This window comes from Peromyscus leucopus, chromosome 14 (genome assembly GCF_004664715.2).
Source record: "Peromyscus leucopus breed LL Stock chromosome 14, UCI_PerLeu_2.1, whole genome shotgun sequence".
Lineage (NCBI taxonomy): Eukaryota > Metazoa > Chordata > Mammalia > Rodentia > Cricetidae > Peromyscus > Peromyscus leucopus.
In genome coordinates this window covers 49869720-49895171 of record NC_051075.1, presented here as the reverse complement: position 1 = coordinate 49895171, position 25452 = coordinate 49869720, and the positions used below count along the sequence as shown (strand labels likewise).

General features: G+C 44.0%; 1 protein-coding gene across 5 annotated transcripts in view; it reads right to left on the bottom strand.

Moving 5' to 3' along the window:
* Pcnx1 (pecanex 1) overlaps window positions 1-25452 on the bottom strand; it is a 149390-nt gene that overhangs the window by 18594 nt on the left and 105344 nt on the right. For all 5 annotated transcript variants that reach the window (XM_028877416.2, XM_028877438.2, XM_028877426.2 and 2 more), the window contains 11 exons: window positions 23020-23111; window positions 20973-21082; window positions 20312-20417; window positions 17730-17822; window positions 13577-13727; window positions 11432-11573; window positions 10068-10245; window positions 9241-9349; window positions 8325-8454; window positions 4793-4851; window positions 1562-1777 (listed from right to left, as the gene is read on the bottom strand). In XM_028877416.2, coding sequence (XP_028733249.1) covers window positions 1562-1777; window positions 4793-4851; window positions 8325-8454; window positions 9241-9349; window positions 10068-10245; window positions 11432-11573; window positions 13577-13727; window positions 17730-17822; window positions 20312-20417; window positions 20973-21082; window positions 23020-23111 — 1386 coding nt within the window. The remainder of the gene's footprint in view (window positions 1-1561; window positions 1778-4792; window positions 4852-8324; window positions 8455-9240; window positions 9350-10067; window positions 10246-11431; window positions 11574-13576; window positions 13728-17729; window positions 17823-20311; window positions 20418-20972; window positions 21083-23019; window positions 23112-25452) is intronic.

Below are 25452 nucleotides of genomic sequence, written 5' to 3'. Positions count from 1 at the left end.
GATTCAGGCAGACTCCGTCATCTGCAGAGTGACTGCACACCTCAGCACACTGAAGGCCTGGGATTTGTGCTATAAAGTAGTTCTTTAATTCTGATTAATGGATTTCCAAAACTTTTTAATGGGCTTATAACTGTATCAATATCAAGCAAAGTCCAAATCAGTAAATGTTCATCTCCTAAAGATGTGCACTGGTCACAAACGAACAGCAGAAGGATGCTGCCCTCAGGATGGGTCTTTCCATGGACACAGATACAGCAGAAGCACAGTTTGTTCACCTCCTGGGGACTTCTCAAGCCAATCAAATGGACAAGAGAAGCTATTCTCTGATTGGCTCTTTTTCCAAGAAAATGCTTCCTTGTTTTCCATTACAAACTAAAAACACCACAAAGGACTTCTTAGAAAGGCTAAAACTCTCCAGAAATGCCCAAGTCTGAATGTTCCTGATCATAAATGGATTCAATAACAAAACGTGAAATCTCCATAAAACAAACTTCATGTGACTATTCACATATACAAGCTAGTTATTTTTGCAGGATCTGACGACTCAAGTTGGTATTTTTCTGAATGTATGATTTTCTGTGTAGAACGAATGGGTTTGTCAGCACACAAAACTGCAGAGCCAGAGTGGGGCAATGAGGGTAACTTTAATGGGACTGAAGGTTTTACTGTGAAGTAATGACAACGTGCTGGAACCAGACAGAGATGGCGGCTGCACTTTGTGAATGGACATAAAGGTCACCACTTCGGTCGCCGCTTCTCTTCTTTTAAAAGAGTTGTTTTCAGGTTATGTGATTTCATTTCAACTGAAAAACTACTGAGAGTCGGGCATAGCAGTGCATGCTTCAATCCCAGCACCGGGAGGCAGAGACAGGTGGAGCTCTATGAATTTGAGGGCAGCCTGTGTACATAGTGAGTTCAGGACAGCCAGGGCTACATAGTGAGACCCTGTCTTGAAAATAACAACAACAAAACAACAACAGACTAGTGAGGCCAACGGCAGGCTGCTTTATGAACGTGGCTCAGCTAACTATTTTCTGGTTCACAGAAACCCAGTGTCCTATGCCCTCAGTCCTTGAGCAAACACGTGCAAGTGGTGGCAAGGGACCAGGCGAGAAAGGAGCAGCGCAAGGAGGCAGCAGCCTCAGGAAAACAGCCAATCACACACAGCGTCACCATCACTCCTCTCTGAACAAGAAGCTTGCGTGGAGGAGTACAATATATCCTGTTACAACCCCAAAGATCTATTCCTAACTTTCCCCCAAGGTTTATTCATTATTTTATGTGTATGTGTGTGTCTCTGAGTACATGTATGTGTACCACATGTGTGCAAGTGCCTTTGGAGGCCCGAAGAGGGTGTCAGATCCCCTGGAACTGGAGTTGTGAGCCACCTGATCTGGGTGCTGGGAACTGAACCCAGGTCCTCTGATTGAGCAGCAAATGCTCTTTACAGCTAAGCCATCCTCCAGCTACCGATTCTGAACCTTTTCGTCTGGGATTTAAACATGCAAAACTTAGCTATCACAGGCACACTCGGAAAATAAAAGGTGAATGGACGTCTTACCTCTGAATTCAAGTCCCCGCAGCTGGAAAGTGACCAGGCCGTTGCCTATCTCTATGAGGTGTACTAATGCATTGAGATAGTCAGAGGCAAGGATGAAACAGTCCCCGGTGCTGCAGTTTCCCCACCTCCCCAACAGCAAATCCCCGCAAAGGCTGTGCTGTAGGGATCTGGTTAGATGCTCATAGAAGATGGAATTCAGGTTGTTGTCATCTGATCCTGTACGAAGAGATTGTAAGAGAAGTTTATTTCACTTTAAGTACCCGCTGTACTGATGAACGAGATCATTAAAAGGACCGGAACTAGCTGGTGCAGAATGTAGGCTGCGATCCCAGCACTGGAGAGCACAGGCAGGACTGCCAGACAATCCCAGAAGTCCAGGGCCAGCCTGGACTACAGAGGGAGACAAAACAAATGCACAACCTGAAACTAAATTCCCCTTACAGCTGTGTTTACATTTATGTGACAAGAAAAAAATACATGCCATCCCCCTACATCTGGTGTGGATGCACAATGTCCCACAAAGGCTCATGCCCAGCTGGTGACATCCGTGGGAGGTGTGGAGAGAGCAGGAGGTGGTGCTCAGTAGAAGGAAGGATGGCAGCTCTACCGGAGGCCATGCCAGCTGCCAGCTGCCCAGATCAGTGCCTGGCCCAACTGTCGTCAGAGAGGCTCCACAGCAGCTGATGGAGATAGATGCAGAGACCACAGCCAAACATTAGGCAGAGAGCCCAAATTAGAGATCTCCATTGGGTACCTCCTCTTGGGGCTCAGGGAACTCCACAGAAGAGGAAGAGAAAGAACTGTAGGAAACAGAGGGGGCCAAGGACACCAGGAGAACATGGCCCACAGAATCGACTAAGCAGGGCTCATAGGGACTGAAGCAAAAATCACGGAGCCTGCATGAGTCTGAGCTAGGTCCTCTGCATGTACCTTACGGGTTGTATAGCTTGGTGTTCTTGTGGAACTCCCAACAACGGGAGTGTGTGTGGGAGGGGTGTCTCTGACTCTTAGGCCTGCACTTGGGACCCTTTCCCTCCTCCTGGGTTGCCTCATCCAGCCTTGATATGAAGGTTTGTGCCTAGTCTTACTGTAACTTGTTATGTATGCTATGTTCGGCTGATATCTTGGGGAGGTCTTCTCTTTTCTGAAGAGAAACAGAGAAGTGGATCTGGGGGATGAGGTGTGGGGAGTGGAGGAGTGGAGAGAGAAACTGTGTTTAGAATGTACTAAAAACAAAAAAAATTGAGAAAACAAAAATAAAGAAGGAAGCATGGCATAGAGACACGCCTGTAAAGAGTGACTGGCACCTTGGCATGAGCAATTCTGCTGTCACATCTCAACACAAGCCCAATGGTGCCAGGCAACCACAGACTTAGGCTTCTGAAACTGTGAACAGAACATATCCACCCTTCTTGGAAGTTGTGTATCTCAGGTATTTTATCACAGCAATGGAAACCTCAGTAATACACGTAAGGTAATTCGGAACTCTTCAGAATCAAGAGTTAAAGTCAAGGGGCTGGATTTGAGCCTCAGCAGCTGACAAGCCTCTGTCAATGCCGGCTCTAGGAGGTCCCTTTTCTGGCATCGGTGCGTATACAAACGTGCGTGCGCACACGTATGCACACTTAAAAAGAAAATAAATCTTAAAGAGTTAGAAGTCCTAACAGCCCTCTGAGGGGTTCAGTTTTGTGCAGTGCGGGGATCTGATCAGATGCACCCTAAGGACTTCTGCATTACTTATGATTCAAGGACTTCTACTGTCATTTAATGAAATATGCCTTTCCACTAAAAATATACAGGATACAGAATTCAAGAGAACAAAAGGATAACCTGGTAAAGGAAGTTGATAGGATTATGTAAGATTTTAACAACAACAAAAAACAAACAAAACAGAGACATGAGTCAGAACCCAAATACTGTGAAGACCCCTAGGAAGCAGAAGTAAACCGAACATGCAGATACAGCAGCAGCAGCAGCACCGCAGAGCTGCACACGAGGTTATACTGAAGGGAAGCATGAGCAAAAACGCCACCGATTCATGATAACCACCCGTGACCGTTACAGGCATCCCACCCACAGCGGCAACCCTGAGCTGTATGCAGTCAAAGTATTGGAGAAGGGCAAATATTCAAGGCCTGGGAATTATTTTAAACTCACACTGACTACACACTGAGACAATGAGGAGAAATGAGGGTCTAATTGCACCTGGCTGTATGTCTGTCCCTTAAAAAGGTGTGTGGTTTCTTCCTAAGGATGGTGTTACCAGTATCTGAGGATTCTAATCCCACGTGAGCACGGGCTGGAGATAAGGTGGATGAGGTAGTTTCTTCCTTCATGGGACTATAAGTGAGCAGTCCCAAGTAAGGGGCTTCCCCTAGTTCAATTTTATAACTGAAAATCAATTTGATTCTTAGTTTGGTTTCTCAGATGGACAGAGCATTGGAAGAAATTTATGTGTTAAATGGAAACCTACTGCAGTCTATTTGGGAGTAATGTTAATTAGTTTCCTGAGCTAATTAACTGATTCATTAGTCCCGCATAGTTGGAGCAGCAAGGTTCCCAGGAATAGGGTGATAAAATGAGATTTTCCAAATAAGCTAAGAACCAAACTTTGGAGAATGATACCACCACCAAAATTCCACCCCCTGAAGCATCATCTTTGGTGTTTATTAGAACATCCCCCAGGACATCTATGCTCACAATTAACTAAGTAAAATTAAATTTGTGATCTACCTAGCACTTGGGAGAAAGGGGTAAGGACATATGTTGGCATACTCAACGTTCTCATCTAGTTTTCATCTGATGTCTACTTAGCTTACATAAGGACTGTCCTTGAATGGCGAATTTAAAATAGTGTCGGCATTCTTAAGAGACATTTGATCAAGGAAGAGTATATACGCTGGATATGCTCTAGGTCACATACACCACACCGTGCTAAGTGGAAAAAAAGGGAAGGCTATCTGGTTTTTAAGAAATGATTATTTCTGCCTGTAACCCAAGCCTCCAGGAGGCTGAGGCAGGAGGATAGTGAATTAAAGGCCAGTCTGTACTACACTGTAAGTTTGAAGCCAGGCTGGGCTACACAGAGACCCTGTGTCAAACAGAACTTCTTTTAGAGTTTATAGTAAGAGAGGGATGAAGCTATGAACATGTGTGTGCATGTGGGTATGTACACAAGAGCAAACACATAAAGCAAACACTGACTTGCCTCTTTACAGACAGAACTATTACCTGGATTTCTATCAAGCTGAGAAGCCAATCTGGTATTTGAATGGTCCACACGTTTTGTGCTGAAGAAAACAAAATAAAATATTTTTAATATTTTATACTTTAAAAAAATAATAAAAGCAAGAGAAAAACTATACGATACAGATAAATCTACCTTCTGGAGGAAAATCTGAGAAAAAATTATGATTAGATAATTAACTTGATAGCACAGACTTAGTTAAAATTTTTATTTTCTTCCTTCATATCTTAACAACACATAAACCTAACATCTTTCTCCTCATTCATGGTTCATTACAGAGTATAAAAAGGTATCTATGAATGTACTGCAAACAAAAATCAACCAAAGAAACGAACACAGACTGCATACCGCTCTCCCAAGTCATCACCATGGAAGTCTACCTAGAATGCCCAGAGGGTCTGTGGCACAGAAGGCCAGTCTCCCAAATGGAGTCGGCAGCCCCGAAGACCCTCGGTTTTCCAGGTCAGAACTATCCTAACACCAAACTGTGTCTGCCGTTTCTCACCATGTGACACCCGCACTGGCAGTGTAAAAGCATGGCCGTACAAGACTGTGCCTGAGCACGGACCGAGGCAGGGCCCACAGCACCCAGCCTTCACTGCTACACATGCGAAACCAGCTAGCTCATCTATCCAGAAATGTCTCGAAGGAAGCAGCAAAGCTCCAAGTCCGAATTCTCAACTCCTCGGTGCAGGCCACGCTACTATCCCATAATCAAAACGAGACGATGGAGGGAGCACCCCACCCACTCGGAGTGCTGCGCTGTCTGCGGGGAAGGTTTCTCGTGCAATGATCCCAACTAGACGCTGAACTGGCCGCTTTCCCCTGAAAGCCACTATTACTCCAAGATGTGAGAAGTGTGAGGCAACTCCATGTGTGGCTTTAAAGGCATCGATCAACACGGAGAAGGCGGGCCCATCACCTCAAAGGAACACGGCAGTAGCTCAATAACAAAATCCAAAATTCAGGCCAAAAGATAGAATTTTGGAAAACTTGTATCACAACCATGAGTGTGACAGCTTCTTAGTGCAATACACTTCACTACTCTTCTTCTGAGATCGGTGATACGGTGAAAACCTTCTTACACAGACATGCAATGATTCTATTAGCACTTGGAGATCTATTTATTTACTCAACAACCATGTCATTTTCAAATGACCAATAAATGCTAGAAATTATGTACAAGTAAAAAAAAATCTCATTCAAAGAAGACAAATAGATCAGTCTAGACAAAACACACTTCTAAACGTTCACAGATTCAGTTTAGACTCCACCCTATAACTAGCTTTAACGAATGATTATTTGTTGGGCAGTGGTGGCGCATGCCTTTAATCCCAGCACTCAGGAGGCAGAGGCAGGTGGATCTCTGTGAGTTCGAGGCCAGCCTGGTCTACAGAGCGAGTTCCAGGACAGCTAGGGCTACACAGAGAAACTCTATTTTAAAAAACCAAACATAAAACAAACAAACCCCCCAAACAAACAAACAAACAAAAAAAACACACCACCATTACTTGTTGAGTTTTGATGAAAGATCAAAGAAAGACACCTACAACTGTCTTACAATACTTCTTTCTTGGGGCTGGAGAGATCGCCCAGTGGTTAAGAGCACTGGCTGCTCTTGTAGAGAACCTGCGTTGGGCCCCTGGTACCCTCATGGTGGCTCACAACCTTAACTCCAGGTCCAGGGGATCCAATGCCCTCTTCTGAATTCCTCAGGTTCTGATCAATATGCAGTGCACATGCATACACGCAGACAAAAACACTCAGAACATTAAAAAAGCATTTCTCTCTTTTCAACTCTGTACCTGTGAGGACAACTTTTCTTCCTTCATTTCCAGCAAGTGACACACTGCAAGAAGAGTGGGTGCGGAAGCAGGAAGTGTGGACCTAACCTGTCTTCCAGCAAGCAAGACATCAGAGGTTTGCCAAACCGGACACAGTGCAATCTCATTAAAATTTAGTGGGTGGGAAACACTCTTAGCTTAAAATGATATTTATGCTAATGTGGAATTTTTTTTTTTTTTAAGACAGAGTCTTGCCATTTAGTCCAAACTGGCTTCAAATTTGTAATCCTCATACTTCAGCCTGAGTTCTGGAATAATGGACATAGTGGACATTTTCTATTTTTAAATAAATAAACATTTGAATTTTTAAAAGGGTTTCTTTTTATTTTTTTGCTTTTTGGTTTTGTTTTTTCGAGACAGGGTTTCTCTGTGTAATCACCCTGGCTGTCCTGGAACTCACTCTGTAGCTCAGGCTGGCGGAAAACTCACAGAGATCCGCCTGGCTCTGCCTCCCAAGTGCTAGGATTAAAGGTGTGCGCCACCACTGCCTGGCAAAGGGGTTTCTTTAAAAATGTTGTTGACTAAAACTTCTATTTAAACACTATGGCATTTCAAGAATGTTTAAGGGTACCAAAAATATTGCTACAAACTGTTACGAACTGCTATCACAGAGTATAACTTCTGCCTAGAAGTTGGCCTAGAAGAATAGAATACAGAAAGTAACAAAAATTCACCAAAATGGGAAACACCACCTACAGCTTTAGATGAGGGCCAGAGCAGAAATGTCAAGCTTACAAGCTGGCTCACTGTACTAAAGCTGAGACCACAGTTTTCCTGAGTAAAAATGCCACTGTATGGCAGTCCAGAGAGAAGCATCATGGGATGGTGAGAACTATAACTCCAAACATGCTGTCTCTAGACCAACATGTTAATACACACTCAAATGTTCGTGTTCCCTGGCTCAGCATGCCTCTTTCAGTAACTTTCCTTAAATAAGAGCAGATGCAGACAGGCTCTGGGCAAGGATTATCCTCAGCATCAGATTAAACAGCCTGTCTAAAGAAAAAAGTCTGCACGTGAAAAGTGTTTGAATGAAGTTATCAGAAGCTTTTCTTCCTGAAAAAGCAAAGAAATTTACAAAAGGTTACCTCTAGAAACATATTTCTAAGAAATGTCCGAGGAAAATATTCTGAGGCTCACCATACCTGTTACAATGGTGTAATCATGTAGTAAGACAAGATTTATCAACTGCCAAAACATTGGCATTATTTTAACACATGTCGCAGTGATACTGTGAGGGACTAATTCCAAGACTTCAGTGAAGAAAAGGCAGAAAAGTGTATAATTAGGACTATACTTTAAAGAATCACATAAACAGATGAAAAATGAAGATCAATTTCCTCAACTCTATATAATAATCTTCAAATTTTAAAAACAGTTGTAGCTGGGCAGTGGTGGCGCACGCGTTTGATCCCAGCACTTGGGAGGCAGAGGCAGGCGGATCTCTGTGAGTTCGAGGCCAGCCTGGTCTACAGAGTGAGTTCCAGAATAGCCCTGTCTCGAAAAAAGAAACACCAAAAGACAAAACCAACCAACCAAAAAAAAAAGCTGTAAATTTTTAGAAAAAAACAAGTATTTTATCACAACAAATTATAATCACAGTAACTTTTCCCAGTGAGGCCGTTCTTCCCTGTCAAGAAGACGGAAGTACTTCCGGCGGCCCTCTACTCACTTGTAGTCTCTCTCCCAGAACTTGACGGGTCTCACGTAGGAGGTGATAAAGATGGCGCTGCCAAGGAAGGGGGTCAGCGGCGTGGAGAAGAAGGCCGACACCAGCGCCTGGACGAACAGCATGGCCGAGTCTACGGGAGCCGGTCAAGGAACCCACACGCCCAACAGAGCGGAGGGGAACAGCCCGGGTCTAACCTGACGGAGGTCAGAACCAGAATCTGGGGCCAAGTGAGATGGCTCCACAGGTACAGGCCTCAGCATGCATGTGGGAGGGAGAGAGCTGGCTCTTCCCAGAAGTCTTCTGATCTCTCCATGTCTGCCTGCCTGCCTGCCTGCCTGTCTCTCTGTCTCTCTCTGTCTCTCTGTCTCTGTCTCTCTCTCTCTCTCTCACACACACACACACACACACACACACACACACACACACGCGCGCGCGCGCACACAGATGTAAGTAAATAAATACAAGTAATGAATGAAGTTTTTTTTTAACTGCAAACACTGAAAGTATCCAGACATGGCTGGAGTCTCGAGTCTTCAGTTATTTTAAATGCTTCTGAGGCATGAGGAGGATGGGAACTTTCACCCAGAAATTTAATTATAATTGTTATGAAAAATGTTCTATTCATTTATTCCAAGTGCATTAAAAGTTCCTAGGCGATAACAATATTCATAGCTTACATTTTAAGTATAAAATTTAAAAATAGCATTTTTCTTTTTTTTTGTACAAATCCTTAACCTTTCCTCATGTTTGGCCGATCTGTGGGCTGCACAACCTTCCTCAGGACAGGCGGTTCTTCAGAGCCTGCGAGCCTTGCTGGCTTATCACAATCCTGGCGCGTCTGCTGTAACGACTGGCTGCAGGCTGACACTCATCAAGGATATGACTAGCCACTCTCATAAACTGTAGTGAAGGATACGGGGCACCGCAAAGGGCTGAGCAAAAGCATGGAATGCAGAGCCCCACGTGATCTGCCAAGGCGCGACGTAGGTGTACACGAACTGGAGTTTGTAGAGGAGTTCCCAGAGCTGTGGGAGGAAAGGGAAAGCTGTCAGTAAATACTTCAGTCAGAAAACAAAAGGCCTAAGATGTGTCTTCTTCCTAGCAGGGAAGTGACACTCAAATTATTTTCCAATCACATAGTAAGACAAGATTTATCAACTGCCAAACATTGGCATTATTTTAATATAAACATAATTATTTTTCTAAATGTAAAGACACAGACTTATGGGTTGGTGTTTTAAGAGTTATCTGCCCTCTTCTGGGCAGTCTCGGTATTGCTACTACTGTAAGCAAAATGACGGGCAGCAGAAGCAACGAAATTGCTGTCCTTGAGCAGAAACTCTAGGTGTCCTTAATACACGCATGCATTTTATTCCAGGACACATTACCCTTGAACCGGGGCAAACATGTTCAAAATGTAATGTCACAAGAAACCAGGGCACAGTCCCTCTAATAGAATGGCCACTGCCTATTGGACAGCCATTTTCTCTGTGCTAGGCATCTGTCTGAACCTCAACTGCTACAGGTGGACACAGTCGACATGTAAGCTGCATTTGACTTTGGCTCTTATGAACCACAGTGACAAGCACTACTTCCTGGCTTTAATATGCTCCAAAATAACTGGTGACGAAGAGGACTATTACTTAAAAGCCAGTAAGTCAAATGAAACAGCCGTCTAGACCTCACCAAGCGGTCACTTAGTGAGAGTCTCTGCAGACAGATGTCCTTCTGGGGATGGATTACCTTGCTGAACAGGATGGACATAAAGAAGAGGTCCAGCAGCATGGTCTCTGATAAGGCTTCGTAGTCAAACTTGAAAAAGAGCACAGTAAAGATGACAGTGATGTACTGGTACGTGGGGCTGCTGAAGGAGGACCGCAGCAGCTTCAGGCCAGCGATGGTGATCATCAAAGCTCCCAACCTGTCACAGACAGACAGAGGCACAGCCCGTCAGCTGAAAATAGCCAGCATCCGGCAACCCTGAAGTTTCCACGTCCTCACTGAGCTTATGATACAGACCAAATTTAAACCTCTGGAATTGATTTATAAGAGCAAGGTGGGTATGCACATCCATAATCCCAGAACTCAGAAGATCTCATGAGTTCAGTGTCAACCTTTGTCTCAAGAAATAAATACATAATAGCAGTGATTTCCATGGATAAGCATATCACATCCTGAAAGGCACTAACATAGCATTCTTTTTATTAATACATACTATGATCTTCATTCTCTACATAAATAAGCATGTTTAAAAATAAAAGTTATAGTTCTGAAACCTAGTTCTCAAATTTCTATCACTTTAACAATAGTTGCATTTAATACATGAAAAACATGTACTAACATGCCATAACATGGAGCTAAACTAGTGAGTATGACTGTAGGATAACCATGTAGACAAATGAACACATATATATCTGATTTACACAGTACACAAAACCATCTCCCAAACTTGCCATCTAATATTAAAAAATAACTTTTAAATTTGTTGTTGTTGTTTGTTTTTTTGAGACAGGGTTTCTCTGTGTAGCTTTGTGCCTTTCCTGGATCTTGCTCTGTATGTAGCCCAGGCTGGCCTTGAACTCACAGAGATCTGCCTGGCTCTGCCTCCCGAGTGCTGGGATTAAAGGTGTGCGCCACCACTGCCCGGCCTTTTTTAATTTTTTAAATTACATTTTTTGCATTTATTTTGCATGAGTGTGTGCATGTGTGCCCTTGTCCCAGCACGTGTGGAGGTCAGAGGACAACTTGCTGGAGCTGGTTCTCTCCTCCTACCTGTGGGTCCCAAGGATGGAACTCAGGTCATGAAGCTGGGCAGCAGCACCTTCACTTTCTGAAGCATCCAGCTAACTCCCAAACTAACTGTCCTTCGCTGTCTTCCTGTGAAATACCGACTGACAGTATGCTGACAAGAACAGTAAGGACAGTGACGTCCAGAAGAGAGAAGACAGACATTTTCACCCGAGCCTTCTCGTTTTCGATGCTGTTGCCAGAGACACAGTGTCTGACAGGACGTGACCCGTGACTCAAGACTGCTTTACCAAGGGGCAGGCACTGCTTATCACTGCTCCAATCTAACGAGCCAGCTCAGAGGACTGCTGTGTACTCACTCTGCATCCAGTTTCTTCGGGCTGGCGATTGTCTCTGCACTGCTGCTGAGTTCATTGAGGACAATCAGCGGATAGATGATATTCTTCTCCACAAACAGAAGCCACACGTGAAGTTTTTCAAACCACATCATAGTGGCCGCATCTGAAGAGGCAACAAGTTCAGAAGATCACAGGTCATACAAAGCTCAAAGCAGCCGGCATACAGCAAGAAGGATGAACTCATGACTCGAAGTTAGCCCCACGCTATCGACACAAAGAAACCTAAGAAACCCGGACTTCAATGGTTAACCTCTAAGTGCTCTGAAACACTAGACACAGTTTCCAACCTAGACACAACTCACACTTAAATAAGCTGACTTTTGTAAGCTGTTCATGTGAAGCTGTGGGTCAGGCAAGGGAGGCAATGTTCATCACAGAACTGCACCTCCAGCAAAACCTCCATTTCTTGAGCTCTTAGTTTTAACTATAATTTCTCTCATTTTCTGTATTTGTATACAGAAAGAGTTACTAAAGATTCCTGGGCTGTGCCTCATCCCTAAATAAATAAGATCTTTTCAAGTATCTGGGTTTTAAATGCTGAGGTATATGCTATAGATATACATATGTATGATTTAAATTCACCCAGTTTATGAAAGTCATTTTCACCACTAATGACATACAACTTTACTACTATAGTACTTAAATAAGTCAAAATTGTTATGGTGATTCAAAATCTGTAAAAATTTAGACTGATCACAGAAATGTACAACCAGTAAAATTACTGATTTTAAAAACAAACTAGATACAGTTGGTGCCATTATTTATAAAAGTGATAGAAATAGTTCATCATAAAAAATGAAAGCTTCTTGCCGGGCAGTGGTAGTGCACGCCTCTAACCCCAGCACTTGGGAGGCAGAGCCAGGTGGATCTCTGTGAGTTCAAGGCCAGTCTGGTCTACAGAACGAGATCCAAGACAAGAACCAAAAACTACACAGAGAAACTCCGTCTCGAAAAAAACAACAAAAACCCAAACAAACAAAAAAAAGAAAGGAAGGAAGGAAGAAAAGAAAGAAAGAAAGAAAGAAAGAAAGAAAGAAAGAAAGAAAGAAAGAAAGAAAGAAAGAAAGAAAGAAAGAGTCTCACTCTGCACTGTTTTTCTGATGCTAATACCAATTCTTACAGTTTCACGTAACCTTCCCTTATTAAAAGGGCACATATTGGGCTGGAGAGATGGCTCAGTAGTTAAGAGCACTGGCTGCTCTTCCAGAGGTTGTGTTTAATTCCCAGAATCCACATGGTGGCTCAGCCATCTATAATGGGATCTGATGCCCTCTTCTGGCATGCAGATTTGCATGCAGAGCACTCATACATTGGGGGAAAAAAGGCACATATTTTCCAAAGGGTCTCCATCACACCTTGCTCCTTAGTACTTGGTTGTCTTTCCAGGGTCCAAGCAGTGGTCAGCACTGAGGCCAATTGTGAGGCTTGGAAGTCAACTTTATTATACAGTTTCAAAGTTCTTCAGAAATATCAACTCATCCTTAAATGACTGGGTGAGTCACCCTCTTCATAGCAGTTCACTGCAGACCCAGGAGGCAAACTGGGCTGATTTAGCACTTGTGTAGAGGCATGGCCATCACAGGGCTAAAGAACAAGGAAGAGTCATCTTCCAGTGGCAAGCTTGCTAAACGGACGGGCCTTCTATCTTTTTCTGAGTCATTTTATACCTTATCCCAAATCTGAACGGCAACTGCAGAGAGGTTTGTTAACTGTTCTTAAGTAGGACAGCGTCTCTAGTGGAATAAGGGACAAAGGCCTTTCTTCCTTCCAAAGCTGAAGTTAAAACCTTTCAAACAGAAGACTGGAGGGGGACTGGGTTGCCTGGATATAGATTAGGGACTGATAGAAAGAGAAGTCCCACACAAGACGCATCAGTGACAAGTCCAAGGGTTAGAGCAGTAAGTCTGCTCTGAGAAGATGGTCTTGGCGCACGGCCACTGTTCTTCGAGCTGAAGACGGTACTCTACAGGACTGTGACGGTTCACCAGGAGCTTCAAATCCACCGCAAGAAACACCAGCCAAAGCGTGACTTGATGGCACTGGTTTAAGTCACTGCTGGCACGGTAAAGTGAGCCATGAGACCAAGGGTGTTCCAGAAACACTTACTTCGGACTTCATACTGGTTGTGCTCAGCTGTCTTCAGCAGAGGACGGGAGAAGCAGTGCCACGGCAGCTGTTTCCTTACTTGAGGCAACACGTAATGGGTTACAAACCCCACACAGCCAACCAGTGCGTAGAGCACATACTTGAGAGCAGGCTGAAAGAGAAACAGTCCAGGGTGTTAGGGGCGCCCACCAGGCTCACTGCAGAGCTCCCAGTTCCTTAGAATCTAAAAGATACAGTTTAACATTTCTGTATCTGGAGTTTTTTTCTGTCCAAATGAGCCACTGAACATTAGCTGACTGTTTTACTATACATCTGAAATATGGTAACTACTTTGGTGTCTGATACTACATTCAATGAGAGGGACTAGAACTGTTGCTTCCTGCTTCAAGAATGTTCTGAATGACTGAGGAATGGGTTCAACTGTTGGAACTAGAGGAGAAAGGGGCAGAAGCTGAGTCAGTCTGAGAGAAGAGCAGAATGGAACAGAATAAGGGTCTTATCGTTTGTCTTTGCACAACTAGATTCACAGAAGGAGAATCAACACCATTTCTTCCAATATTAAAACCAAGTCACACACAGTTAGAAGCCCTGGAGCTCCCTAGACATGAAGGAGTGTCCAGTTGTACCCAGAGGGAGTTCAGGAATTCAGTTCAAACTGGAGAAGAAAAACAAGCAAACATACTCAGCAATCTAAAATAACTGAGTGAGCCTTTGCCTCTGCCCGAGTGGAGTACCAGCGCCTTACCCTCCCATCCCAAAGAACCCAAACTGAACAAAACACCACCCAGTGCTTTGTATTAGGTAAGATCTACAGAAAGAAGTCTGTGCCCAGAGGAAAGAGAACCAAGGAAGGGGGCTGTGCCTGCCCCACTCATGGCTCCAAGGGGAGGTACTCTCAGAACTGGGACTCCACAAGCAGAGACCATGAAGCTAAGGGAGCCAACAGAGGAGACCCTTGAGATTGCAGACAGCCCTTCAAGTATTCACGGGAATGGGAACCGCACACGTGAGGAGACTATGAGGAACCATAGGAGGGGATCGGCCAAGACAGCACACAGCACTCTCCCATGACTGCAAAGAGCGCCACCTTTACAAGCAAGCCTGGGAAATACCAAGGTTCACACGCACCAAGCAGAGGCCTCAAGGGTGCTTATCCTTAGTGGTGAGAAATACAGTCTAGCAAAAACTAGGCCCTGTCCCACCTTAGAAACTGCTTTAACAAAAAGCCAAGACCTGAGGGGATCATACTGTTAACAAGTGCTTAACTGTATCTAGGGACAATGTTCAAGTATTCTGGAAACACAAAATGTAACACCTAACAAGGTAAAATTTGCACCATTGGCATCCACTCAAAAATTCCCATATGGCTCTCTGAATGCATTCAAGACCTGCTCCAGAGGGGGTGTGGAGGGACCAATGTCTGCTACTGTATGCCTGGCTAACAACCACATCTGGGGAGGTGGTAGGCTCATGCAGGGAAAGAATTACTGATGGTTAACTACATGGACATAGCAGCAAACTGCCTTCTAAATACCTATGCTTACATCTATGGACAAAAGCAGCTCCCAGCCTTAGTCAGGAAAGCCTATCCCTACGATGAACAGTGTGAACACAGAGACTCTGTCCAAAATGCAGAAAACAAGCCAGAGATGTGGGCCCAACTCTAAACACGTAACACACAGTACTGATCGACAGCTCCGGGAAGGCTGTGGAAGGAAGAGCTGGAGAACAGGAAGGGAGGACTCTGAAACACCACCCACCAGACCCAAGAGAACTGCTATGACCCTTAACCCACTGGGGCCACAATTGGTCACAGATCAAGGAGGGAGCGGCGGGGCTCTACCCTTTACCTCTGAACTCCCGGCTATCCACAGCTTCTGGGAGATTCTGCTGAGAGCTCACCACACTCGGATGGATAGCTCTAACCCCACTATCATACGGATGGCCCTGCTCAATCTTGGCAGGTCACAAAGCAAAACAAGCAGCCATGAGTACAGAGAGATCTGTGAGCTAGGAGTGTGGCAGGGAGCTGGGAGGGGACAGTGGTCACAAGTGAAGAGTACACGCGTGAAACTGTGAAAAAAAATTCTGTACGTACACACAATCAGGATATCACAACGCAAGAGTGTGGGGGCAAACCAGCCGGTCAAAACCAACCAGAAGTGGTACAGATCAGAGGATAGGGATGCCCTCAAGAATTACAGCTGAATCCATGAAGTCCAGAGCACTATGCACAGCTTTATAACAAAGGCCTCAACATACTTCTCTCTCTCTCTCTCTCTCTCTCTCTCTCTCTCTCTCTCTCTCTCTCTCTCTCTCTCTCTCTCTCTCTCTCTCTGAGGGGGTTGGTTTCAAGACAGGGTTTCTCTGTGTATTCCTGGCTGTCCTGTAACTCTCTCTGTAGACCAGGCTGGCAAGGGACAGGTGGCATTCAGATGGAAGACCTGCCTGTGTGGAATGCACATGAGGAGCGGAGGCGGAGGTCCTCACCCATCCCTGACCTTGCCTAGATAACAAGACTCCACTCTTCCACTGGCACTCAGTAAGGTCTGGAGGGGTTAGCAGAAAAGACACATCTCGCATACAGGAGGGATATGAATCATGAGGGCAGCCAGCCTCCAACATGGTCCCCATGGCGGGACTTCCTGGAGTCTGCAGCTCTGTACTTGCTGCCCATGCTGTACCGGGCAGTCCTCGTGAGCAAGGGATAAGAAGGGTGGGATGCTATCTGAGAGGAGAGTCTAAGAGCGCATCTGGCTGGGGCTTTCTCTAGGATCCCTTGCTCTGTGGAAAACCAGATGTCATTTAGGGAACAGCTGGGGAGCCTCTGAAAGAATTCACGGACAGGAACTGAAGTCTGCAGCCAGCAGTTAAGTGAGGACGTGAGCACTGCACACAGCTCACCTCAGTGACTGCAGTGAGGACATGAGCACTGCACACTGCTCACCTCAGTGACTGCAGTGAGGACGTGAGCACTGCACACTGCTTACCTCAGTGACTGCAGTGAGGACGTGAGCACTGCACACAGTTCACCTCAGTGACTGCAGTGAGGACGTGAGCACTGCACACAGTTCACCTCAGTGACTGCAGTGAGGACGTGAGCACTGCACACTGCTCACCTCAGTGACTGCAGTGAGGACGTGAGCACTGCACACAGTTCACCTCAGTGACTGCAGTGAGGACGTGAGCACTGCACACTGCTCACCTCAGTGACTGCAGTGAGGACGTGAGCACTGCACACAGCTCACCTCAGTGACTGCAGTGAGGACGTGAGCACTGCACAGTTCACCTCAGTGACTGCAGTGAGGACGTGAGCACTGCACACTGCTCACCTCAGTGACTGCAGTGAGGACGTGAGCACTGCACACAGTTCACCTCAGTGACTGCAGTGAGGACGTGAGCACTGCACAGTTCACCTCAGTGACTGCAGTGAGGACGTGAGCACTGCACACTGCTCACCTCAGTGACTGCAGTGAGGACGTGAGCACTGCACAGTTCACCTCAGTGACTGCAGTGAGGACGTGAGCACTGCACACTGCTCACCTCAGTGACTGCAGTGAGGACGTGAGCACTGCACACAGCTCACCTCAGTGATGCAGTGAGGATGTATGCACTGCAGTAGCAGGAAAAGCTCCTAAGCCACTTACAAAGATTTACAGCCCCGAGAAAACTCGATAAAATACTTCAAAACTCATATAATCCCAAAGGCACCAGCCGTGTATGCCAGCCCTGGGTTCACAGAAGTCAGGCCCTCCTAACAGTCAGCTAGGGATGGGGAGAGGACTCATGGGTCCCCACCACTGCTGAACTGAAGACAGGGACACGGTATTCAGTTGTGTACCCACGAGAAGTTCACCAGGTTCTCATAATCAGTTCCAAACTCAGGCTCTGGGTCAACGACCCAGGACACTAAACAAAACCAATCATGAGAAGGGGAAAGAGATCTGGGGGAGGGCTGGCAGGGGTTGGAGGGAGGTTGGGGAGGGATGACAAGAACATAGGGTATATGTGTATAAAAATGTAAAGGAACAAAACTTACTACTAAAAACAATCACCCCAAACAAAGCAAACAACTCAAGTGCTTCAGTGCCACAATGTCACACCTCAGTGACATCAGTCACCGCCTACCAACTCCAACCAGAGGACTCCTTACCTGCAACGCTGTGAACACGGTGCTCACGTGGATGGCGAAGTACAGCACGCCAATGACAACACACACCACCAGGTCGGACTGCAAACGCTCACTCTGGGGACAGAGGGCACTCATTAAACAACACACACTTCTTGGTTTGTAAGACAGGGTCTCATGTAATCCAGGCGGCTCAAGTTGTCAGTAGCCGAGAATGACCCTGAATGCCCCATTCTCCTGCTCCGCCTCCCAATGCCACCACACTTCTCTTTACATACAATTAAAATAAACTCCCATTTTTTTCCCAATTGGTAAAGCTTAAGAAATAATTTTGCACTGATACATTTCAGCATTTCTAGGTATTTCTTATGTAAAATAATCATATAGAATAAATCTTCTTTTCCTTAAGTTTCTTCTATTTTAGGGTTTCCTCGGAGTTTAGTCCTGTATGTCAAGGACACAAAAGCACACCTAGTTTCTAATGCTGTGACCATACAGTCTTTTAGAGGATGTCCCCTCACTGGTCAGTGCGTTTTGCTTTTTTATTGACAAAAAAGATCAGAGCTGATCTCTTGAGGCATCAACACTGCACACACACTTTTGATTTTTCCTGAGATTGGGCTCCTTCTGTAGTCTTACAGGGCTGAGAATCCCTTATTTGAACTTAGGACCCAAATCCATTCTAGAATCCATTCAGCCTGGAGTCCTTGTGTGCACTCTGCAGTTGAGGATCCCTGAACCAAAAAATCTGAAATAAAAAAATGTTCTAAAAGCCACGTTGTTTTTTGTTTTTTGTTTTTTTTTTCCAACAGTAGTTTTCAACAGAGCATTTCAGGTTTTGAATTTTTAGAAGCATGCTCAATTCTGTAGTAAAAAAGAGAATCCTCTTGCTATTCCCAGCCATCTAGTGATGAATGGACATATAAGCTGCATTTAACATTCCACTATGCTTAATGTGAACACAGAAACTAAAATCAGAAGAAAAGTTGCTTCAATTTTATCTTGAGGTAGTTTGTTACTTCTCATTTTCTAAAGAATTTGTGAAGTCATGTTCACTGAAAATAAATATTATGTCCAATGAATACCTAGGTAAGTTCATCATTCAGACACAAATAATCTAAAATGAGGGGACTGGGGACATAGTTTTAATAACAGAGTGTCTGCTTTGCAAGCAGTAAGACTCTGGGTTCAATCTCCAGCACAACAAAAGAAAAACAACCTAAAATAAAACAGAAAAAAGGTGTGTGTTGCCCTACAAAACAGATATGAACCTCTAGAATCCACTTTCCAAGAGAATAAAGTGACATGATGAGTCAGTAACTGAACTGAGAAGAAATACTCTAAGCAGATGTTAGTAGACTGTTCTTCTCTTTGACCCGGAAATCCTGTCTTTAAAATTGTCTATGTATTGATGTGTATGGGGCTTTGCCTATATGCATGTCTGTCTACAACACGTGCACAGCGCTTGCAGAAACCAGGTGTTGGATCTCCTGGAAGTGGAGTTAGAGGCAGTCAGTGGCAGGCTGCCATGGGGTGGTGAGAACTGAACCCAGGCCCTCAGCAGAGCAACAAGTGCTCTCGACTGCCAAGTCACTTCCCCAGCCCCAACACACTTTCCATGCTGCTCTTGAGAAGTGAAGCACAGCATGGGTTATGTTGTCTAATCAACAGGGATACTAACAAAATCTAACTTAGGTTAAACAGTTGAAACAGTAGTCTGCCCTTACCCATAGCTAGTAAGTTCCATGATCCTCACAGACACCTAAAACTACAGCTGGGACTTCATCCTACAGCTATACCCATAACCAAGGTGCCTATTAAGTAACTGGCTGGTGGTGGTGCGCATGGCAGAGACTTTGGATGAGAGTACGTGCCGCATCTGGGGGGAACACTGCAACATTTTATCCTGCTACTCAGTGGTGTACAAATCAAAACTTGCAGATTATTTATTCTATGGCTGAAACCAGGGAAAGTGAAATGCGGAGAGAGTGTGACTACTGCTGTAGTCAACTCTCAGTTCCTTGTCCCTGAGGAGGACGGACATTTCTACGATTAATGAAATGACGTAATTTCGCTCGACATGAAACCTGCTGACATACTCTTCTATACTGAGACCAAGTGTGAGGACAGGACCTTTCTTATGCAGGCTAACGATCTCCTATCCAAAATGTGTAGGACTAGAAGTATGAGAGACTGTGGATGTTTGCAGATTGGGGAATATTTCCATATATAACATGACATACTTTGGGGAGATGAACTACACATAAAAAATAAATAAAGTTAATTTTTTTCCTGTGTGCCTAACAGTCAGAAGCTAATAGTAAATAGCATGGGAAGTGAGCCTGTGACTGATCATATCAGATCAAATGTATAGTTTTCCTCTGTGCGATAACGTCAGCGCTCCAACAGTCTTAGATTTTGGTCTAAACTCTTCTGGACTTTTGGATGGAGGATGCCAAAGTAGTATGTTAAAATCTGGACTGGACACAATGAATAATATTTAACACCACTGCATTTGCTCCAACTACTAAGGCCTTTCAAAAGTATTCACCATATATCGCAATCATCGCCACACGTGTTGTCACGGTTTAAAAAGGTACACTTACAACAGAATTGCTAAGCTTTTCCGGCAGTGGGTCTTTCACTTCAGACAGGGGGTCTTCTGGGTTTTTCTCTTCAGTTTTTGGAAAAATCTTGGATTGCATCAAAGAGCTTTGTTTGAAAAAAAAAAAAAAAAAAAAAAAAAACAAGAGAAAGTATTTAATAGAAAATAGGTATGAAGTCTGAAACTGAGCAAGTTAATCAGCAAAGTTGTTTGTGATATAAAATCAAATAGTCCAACTACATTTAATCACTGAGACACGTAAACTCTAAAAAGTTGATTTATTTTGGCAAAAATAAGCATACAGTGAAAATACTGTCATTAAAACTTGGGAAGAAAAACAAAACAAAACAAAAAACCACCACCATGGGACTAGAGAGACGGCTCAACAGTTAAGAGCACATCCTGCTCTTGTGGAAGACCAGAACTCAATTTCCAGCACCCACATCAGGTGGATGGACAGGTGGCTTCCAACTACCTGTAATTCCAGCTCTAGCAGATCTGATGTTTCTGGCATCCATGGGTACATGTACACACACACACATACGCACACGCACACGCACACGCACACGCGTACCACTTGATAGGCACTAGGAAAGGAGCTGTAGGGACTATAGAAATGCCAACATGCTTTTAAATGTTCAACAATGACTGATGTCACTTACAAGAGGACAGATGGATCACTGCTTTGTCGGCTGAGATGATAGGACACGGCCACTAACAAACCACAAAAAACGGAGAAAAGCACTGGAATGTGCTGGCCATCCCATGAATCCTGAGGAAAAAAATTCAGACAAAAAGATGCTTGTAACTTATGACCTAGCATATAATCCTCTTACATCAACATTTTAGAAACAAAAAATTTAAAGTTTAAAATGTTTTAGTTTTATTAGTATGTACTTTATTCCAAATGAAATAAAACTTTTTTTTTTTCATTTGATAAAGGGTCTCATGTAGCTCAGGCTGGCCTCACATTTGCTATGTAGTTGTAAATAGCTTTGAACTCCTAACTCTGCCTGCCTCTCAAGCATACCACCCCACATTAGTTATTGTTTTCTGGAGACCTGGGATCTAGACACTAGATTTCTTTCTTCTTAAGAAAGGTTCAGCTTCTCTCTCTCTCTCTCTCTGTATTAGTTTTGTTTATATTAGGAATAATTTCTCATATCTGTTGCTATCATCTCTCACATTTTAAGTAGTGCTCATTTTATAGTTGGTTTATTTTTCCCTTTACCTTTAAATGTAAATCAACCCTCAGATCTCTTTAAAAAACAAAACTAGAACACAGCCCGTATCATATCCACATGCTTAACAGCTAAGTACAAAGTACACTTCCTAATCCCTTTCAAACTTTAACTTATTTCAGTTTTCTTCCTCAAAAGGCCAAAGAAACTACTGTTGTTAAGTCACTGATAGTCTATCAGGTACCAAATCCCATAAAAACCTTTCAGGCGTTTACGCCTCTCTATCTGTTCCCTGTGGGTCTGTCTCTATTTTATCTAACATTTGAACCCTATCATCTCTCAGGGAACCCACTTTTCTCTCGCCAGTCCAGAGCAGAGTCTTCAATGACTCATTCTGTTGATGACTTTTCTATCTACCAAGCATGAACATAATCTCTTTCTACATGACTACTACTACTGTGTGCCTCTAGACCTCATAGATAAGAACAATAAAGTGCTCATGTTAAAACCCCTTGTCCTTAAACTCCAGCATTTCCACTATCATCTAGTAGGTGCCACTATACAGCCACTGGTTCAAGCTAGACCCTGTTTCTAGCCCTCTTTTCTTTTCCCATATAGTCCCCAAATGTACTGCTGGGATCTAGCCTGCGTGAAGTACACAGCCGTTGAGGATGGGCCCAGAAGCTCAGATGGTTTTGAGCCTTCATTACTCTGGACTCCGCATGCTGGCTGACCTACAAGCTCCTCACGGACAGGAAATGACTCTTAGCACTGTTCTTATACAGTAGGCACTCCATAAAAGATAGACAAAATGAAGCAGAAAGGGAGTCACTTCTCACAGACCTTTGAACCTTATTATTTTCTCATTATCTTGCTTTAATTAAAAACAAACACCAAAACAGACAAGAATCCAGAACTATGTGCGGGGTTATAAACCACTGCTAGAATTGCCGAAGGGGCTCATGGGCTCGATGCCACCTCCACAAATCACAGCAACAGTGGGTTTCAGTGCCGTCGACTGGCATGCCCGTCAACGGCAGCCCTGGGCTCCTTTTGTTTTGTTGTTCTGTTCTGTCTGGCTGTGCTGGGGGCTAAGCACTGGGCCTGGAGCACACTAGGCAAACACTCCCCAACTGAGCTGCACCCCAACCAAAACATGTTCTTGTAAACGTGAATAAATCCTGAGAAGAGGGAGTAGCTACATATTTTCTTAACCAGAAATAGACATCTAATTGCAAATTCTGCAATACCATGCTTGCCTCTCTTCCAGGTGAGTCCGGTTTTAATACACTTTTAAGTAGTAACCTAGGATTATTGTATGGAAAAGAATTTTCCTCTAATAATGACTGATTATCAAATTGCTTTAAAGTTCAAAGTAAAACAGAGTAGGAGTACAGATCAGCATTAGAAGGTGGGCGGGAATTCGTGATAAAGTATCTCAAGCAGGGCAGGATGGAATCAGCCGTCAGTTCTAAGCATTCAAGTGGAGACGTGATGCAGACACAGAGCACACTAGTCTGTCGTTTACCTTTAGAGCTCCATAGCACAGCCCATACAGCAAGGCCACGGCCACGATGCTGCAGAGGAAACTGTACAGCGCTGCGAGCAGGCTGGTGGTGGCTAGACAGGGGAGAGGAGAAATCAGGACTTCAGAAACACCCCCAGTAGAAACCTCAAGCGCACAAAAAAGCATTTCAAGTAGCACAATACTGTCTCCTCGTGGGACTTTTAACCATCCAGCTACTTCATCTTCTTCATTAGCTCTGACATAACGAAGACTTCCGTCTCCACTATTTTGTTGAGACAGTCTCACTCTCAGTTCAGGATGGCTTACCACTCTCAGCAACTCTCCTGCCTCACCCTCCAAAGTGCTCAAATCACAAGGATCATGTCTTACTTGCTATCTTCAATCTACGATAAATATATTTACCTCAGAATCTCAGAAGAAACATTTTTTACCTCTAATAGGCTTCAGAATGTATCTTGGGGGCTGGTGAGTTGGCTCAGTTTTAAGAATATGTGTTGCTCATGTACAATTTGGTTCCTAGCACCCACATTAGACAGTCAAAACCACCTGTAACTCCAGCTCCAGGGGTTCTGATGCCTCTGGCCTCTACAGGCACCCACATTACCGTTAATTAAAAATAAAATAACCCTTTTTGAAAAAAAATGTATCTTACAATAATAAGATGTATTAGAAAACAAAGCTTGCAAAGGCCTGAAATAAACTGGAGGTGTTAATTAACCAATGAAAATATCTTTCCATGTAAAAAGGACTTGCTTTACCCACAGCATTAAATCTGTATTTCCATTTGCTGATCAATTCACACAAAAATATGTAAATCTGACTACGAAAAATGTCAACAACAAGTAACTGACCCAATAGATTAACAGAATAAGAAGCAGGCATAGTTAAGAGTTACTTGTTATTAAAAATATAACTGAGAGTTCCTTAATGGGGTTTTACATAGTGATATAATGGAAATCCAGAGGGGATATTTATTTCTTATTAAAAACCTAACACTTTGCACATTGTAACTTAAATGACAAAGTCCAATCACTCTCTAAGTCACCTACACAGAGCCCTCTCCATGTGCTTCAGCATCAAACCAACAGTAGGTCCCTAAATACTGACACTGCCTTCTACCCACTAAGCTGAACTGATGACGACATCAGCTGTTTTAAATCACACACATTCAAACATGAGAAAACACGCTAGTATAATACACAGAAAAGTTTTATCTTTAGGTACAATGTCAGCCAGGTCAGCTGGAGAGACAGCTCAGTGAGTAAAAAAGCACTTGCTGGACAAGCCTGAGGACCTGAGTTCCAATCCCCAACACCCATATAAAGAGCTGGGCATGTCTGCACGTGCCCATAATTCTAGCACTGTGGAGCACAGACAGATGGAATCCACATCCTGAGAGCTCCTTGGTCAGTCAACCTAGCTCAAAGTGTAGCTTCTGGTTCAGAGAGAGGCCCTGATCAAGGCAGCAGGTAGAGAGGGAGACACTCAACCTCCTCCTCTGGCCTCAGCACGTAATCACGCACACAGGTGCATGCACCTGCAAGCACCTGCACACACCACACACTCCATCCTCTGTACATCAAATTGAAAATTAAGCCATGATTTCAGTGCATGCTTGTAGAAGGCCAATGAGGATCACAAATGTGAAGTGTAAAGAAAATGAACTATAAATATAAGGTTAATGGCATTCCTTTTGAATATTTCCTCTGTTTACATGCTCTTCTTTCCACAAAGCGTTACGTGATGAAGAACATGTGATCTGAACTACAGTGGCTGCCACCAGAGCTGCTGTCCAGTTCTGCAGGTCACTATCTTCCAGATAACAGTGGATTTTTGTTTCTAAAAGATTTATTTATTTATTTATTTAGTGTATGTGAGTGTTCTACACCTTTATGCCAGAAGAGAGCATCAGATCCCACTATAGATGGTTGTGAGCCACCATGTGGTTGCTGGGAATTGAACGCAGGACCTCTGGAAGAGCAGCCAGTGCTCTTAACCGCTCAGCCATCTCTCCAGCCCCAGGTTTTTTTTTTTTTTTAAAGATAAAATACATGCATGGTAAGAAAATTGTTTTTCTAAGTTACCGATTAATGTATACATATTCTACTCTAAAAACAGAGATCTTAAAAGCTGATTTAACAAAGTGCTTTTTAGATTCTGGCCATAGCTCTTAAAGCAAATACAGGGATATACCAAATGTGCATCCTAGTACAAAATCCAAGTACAATCAGACCTCAACCTGCTCAGCACAGATGATGTTATAAACATCTGACGGGGAGTACAGATCTCAGGGAAAACCTCCACAGTAGCCCTTCCTTTTCTGCAGCTGTACTCTCCACAGGTCCTATTACCTGTGGGCATCTATAGTTCAAATACATTCCATAGAAAAATCCCGGAGAATGTAAGACAGAGGCCACATCCCATAACTCTTAC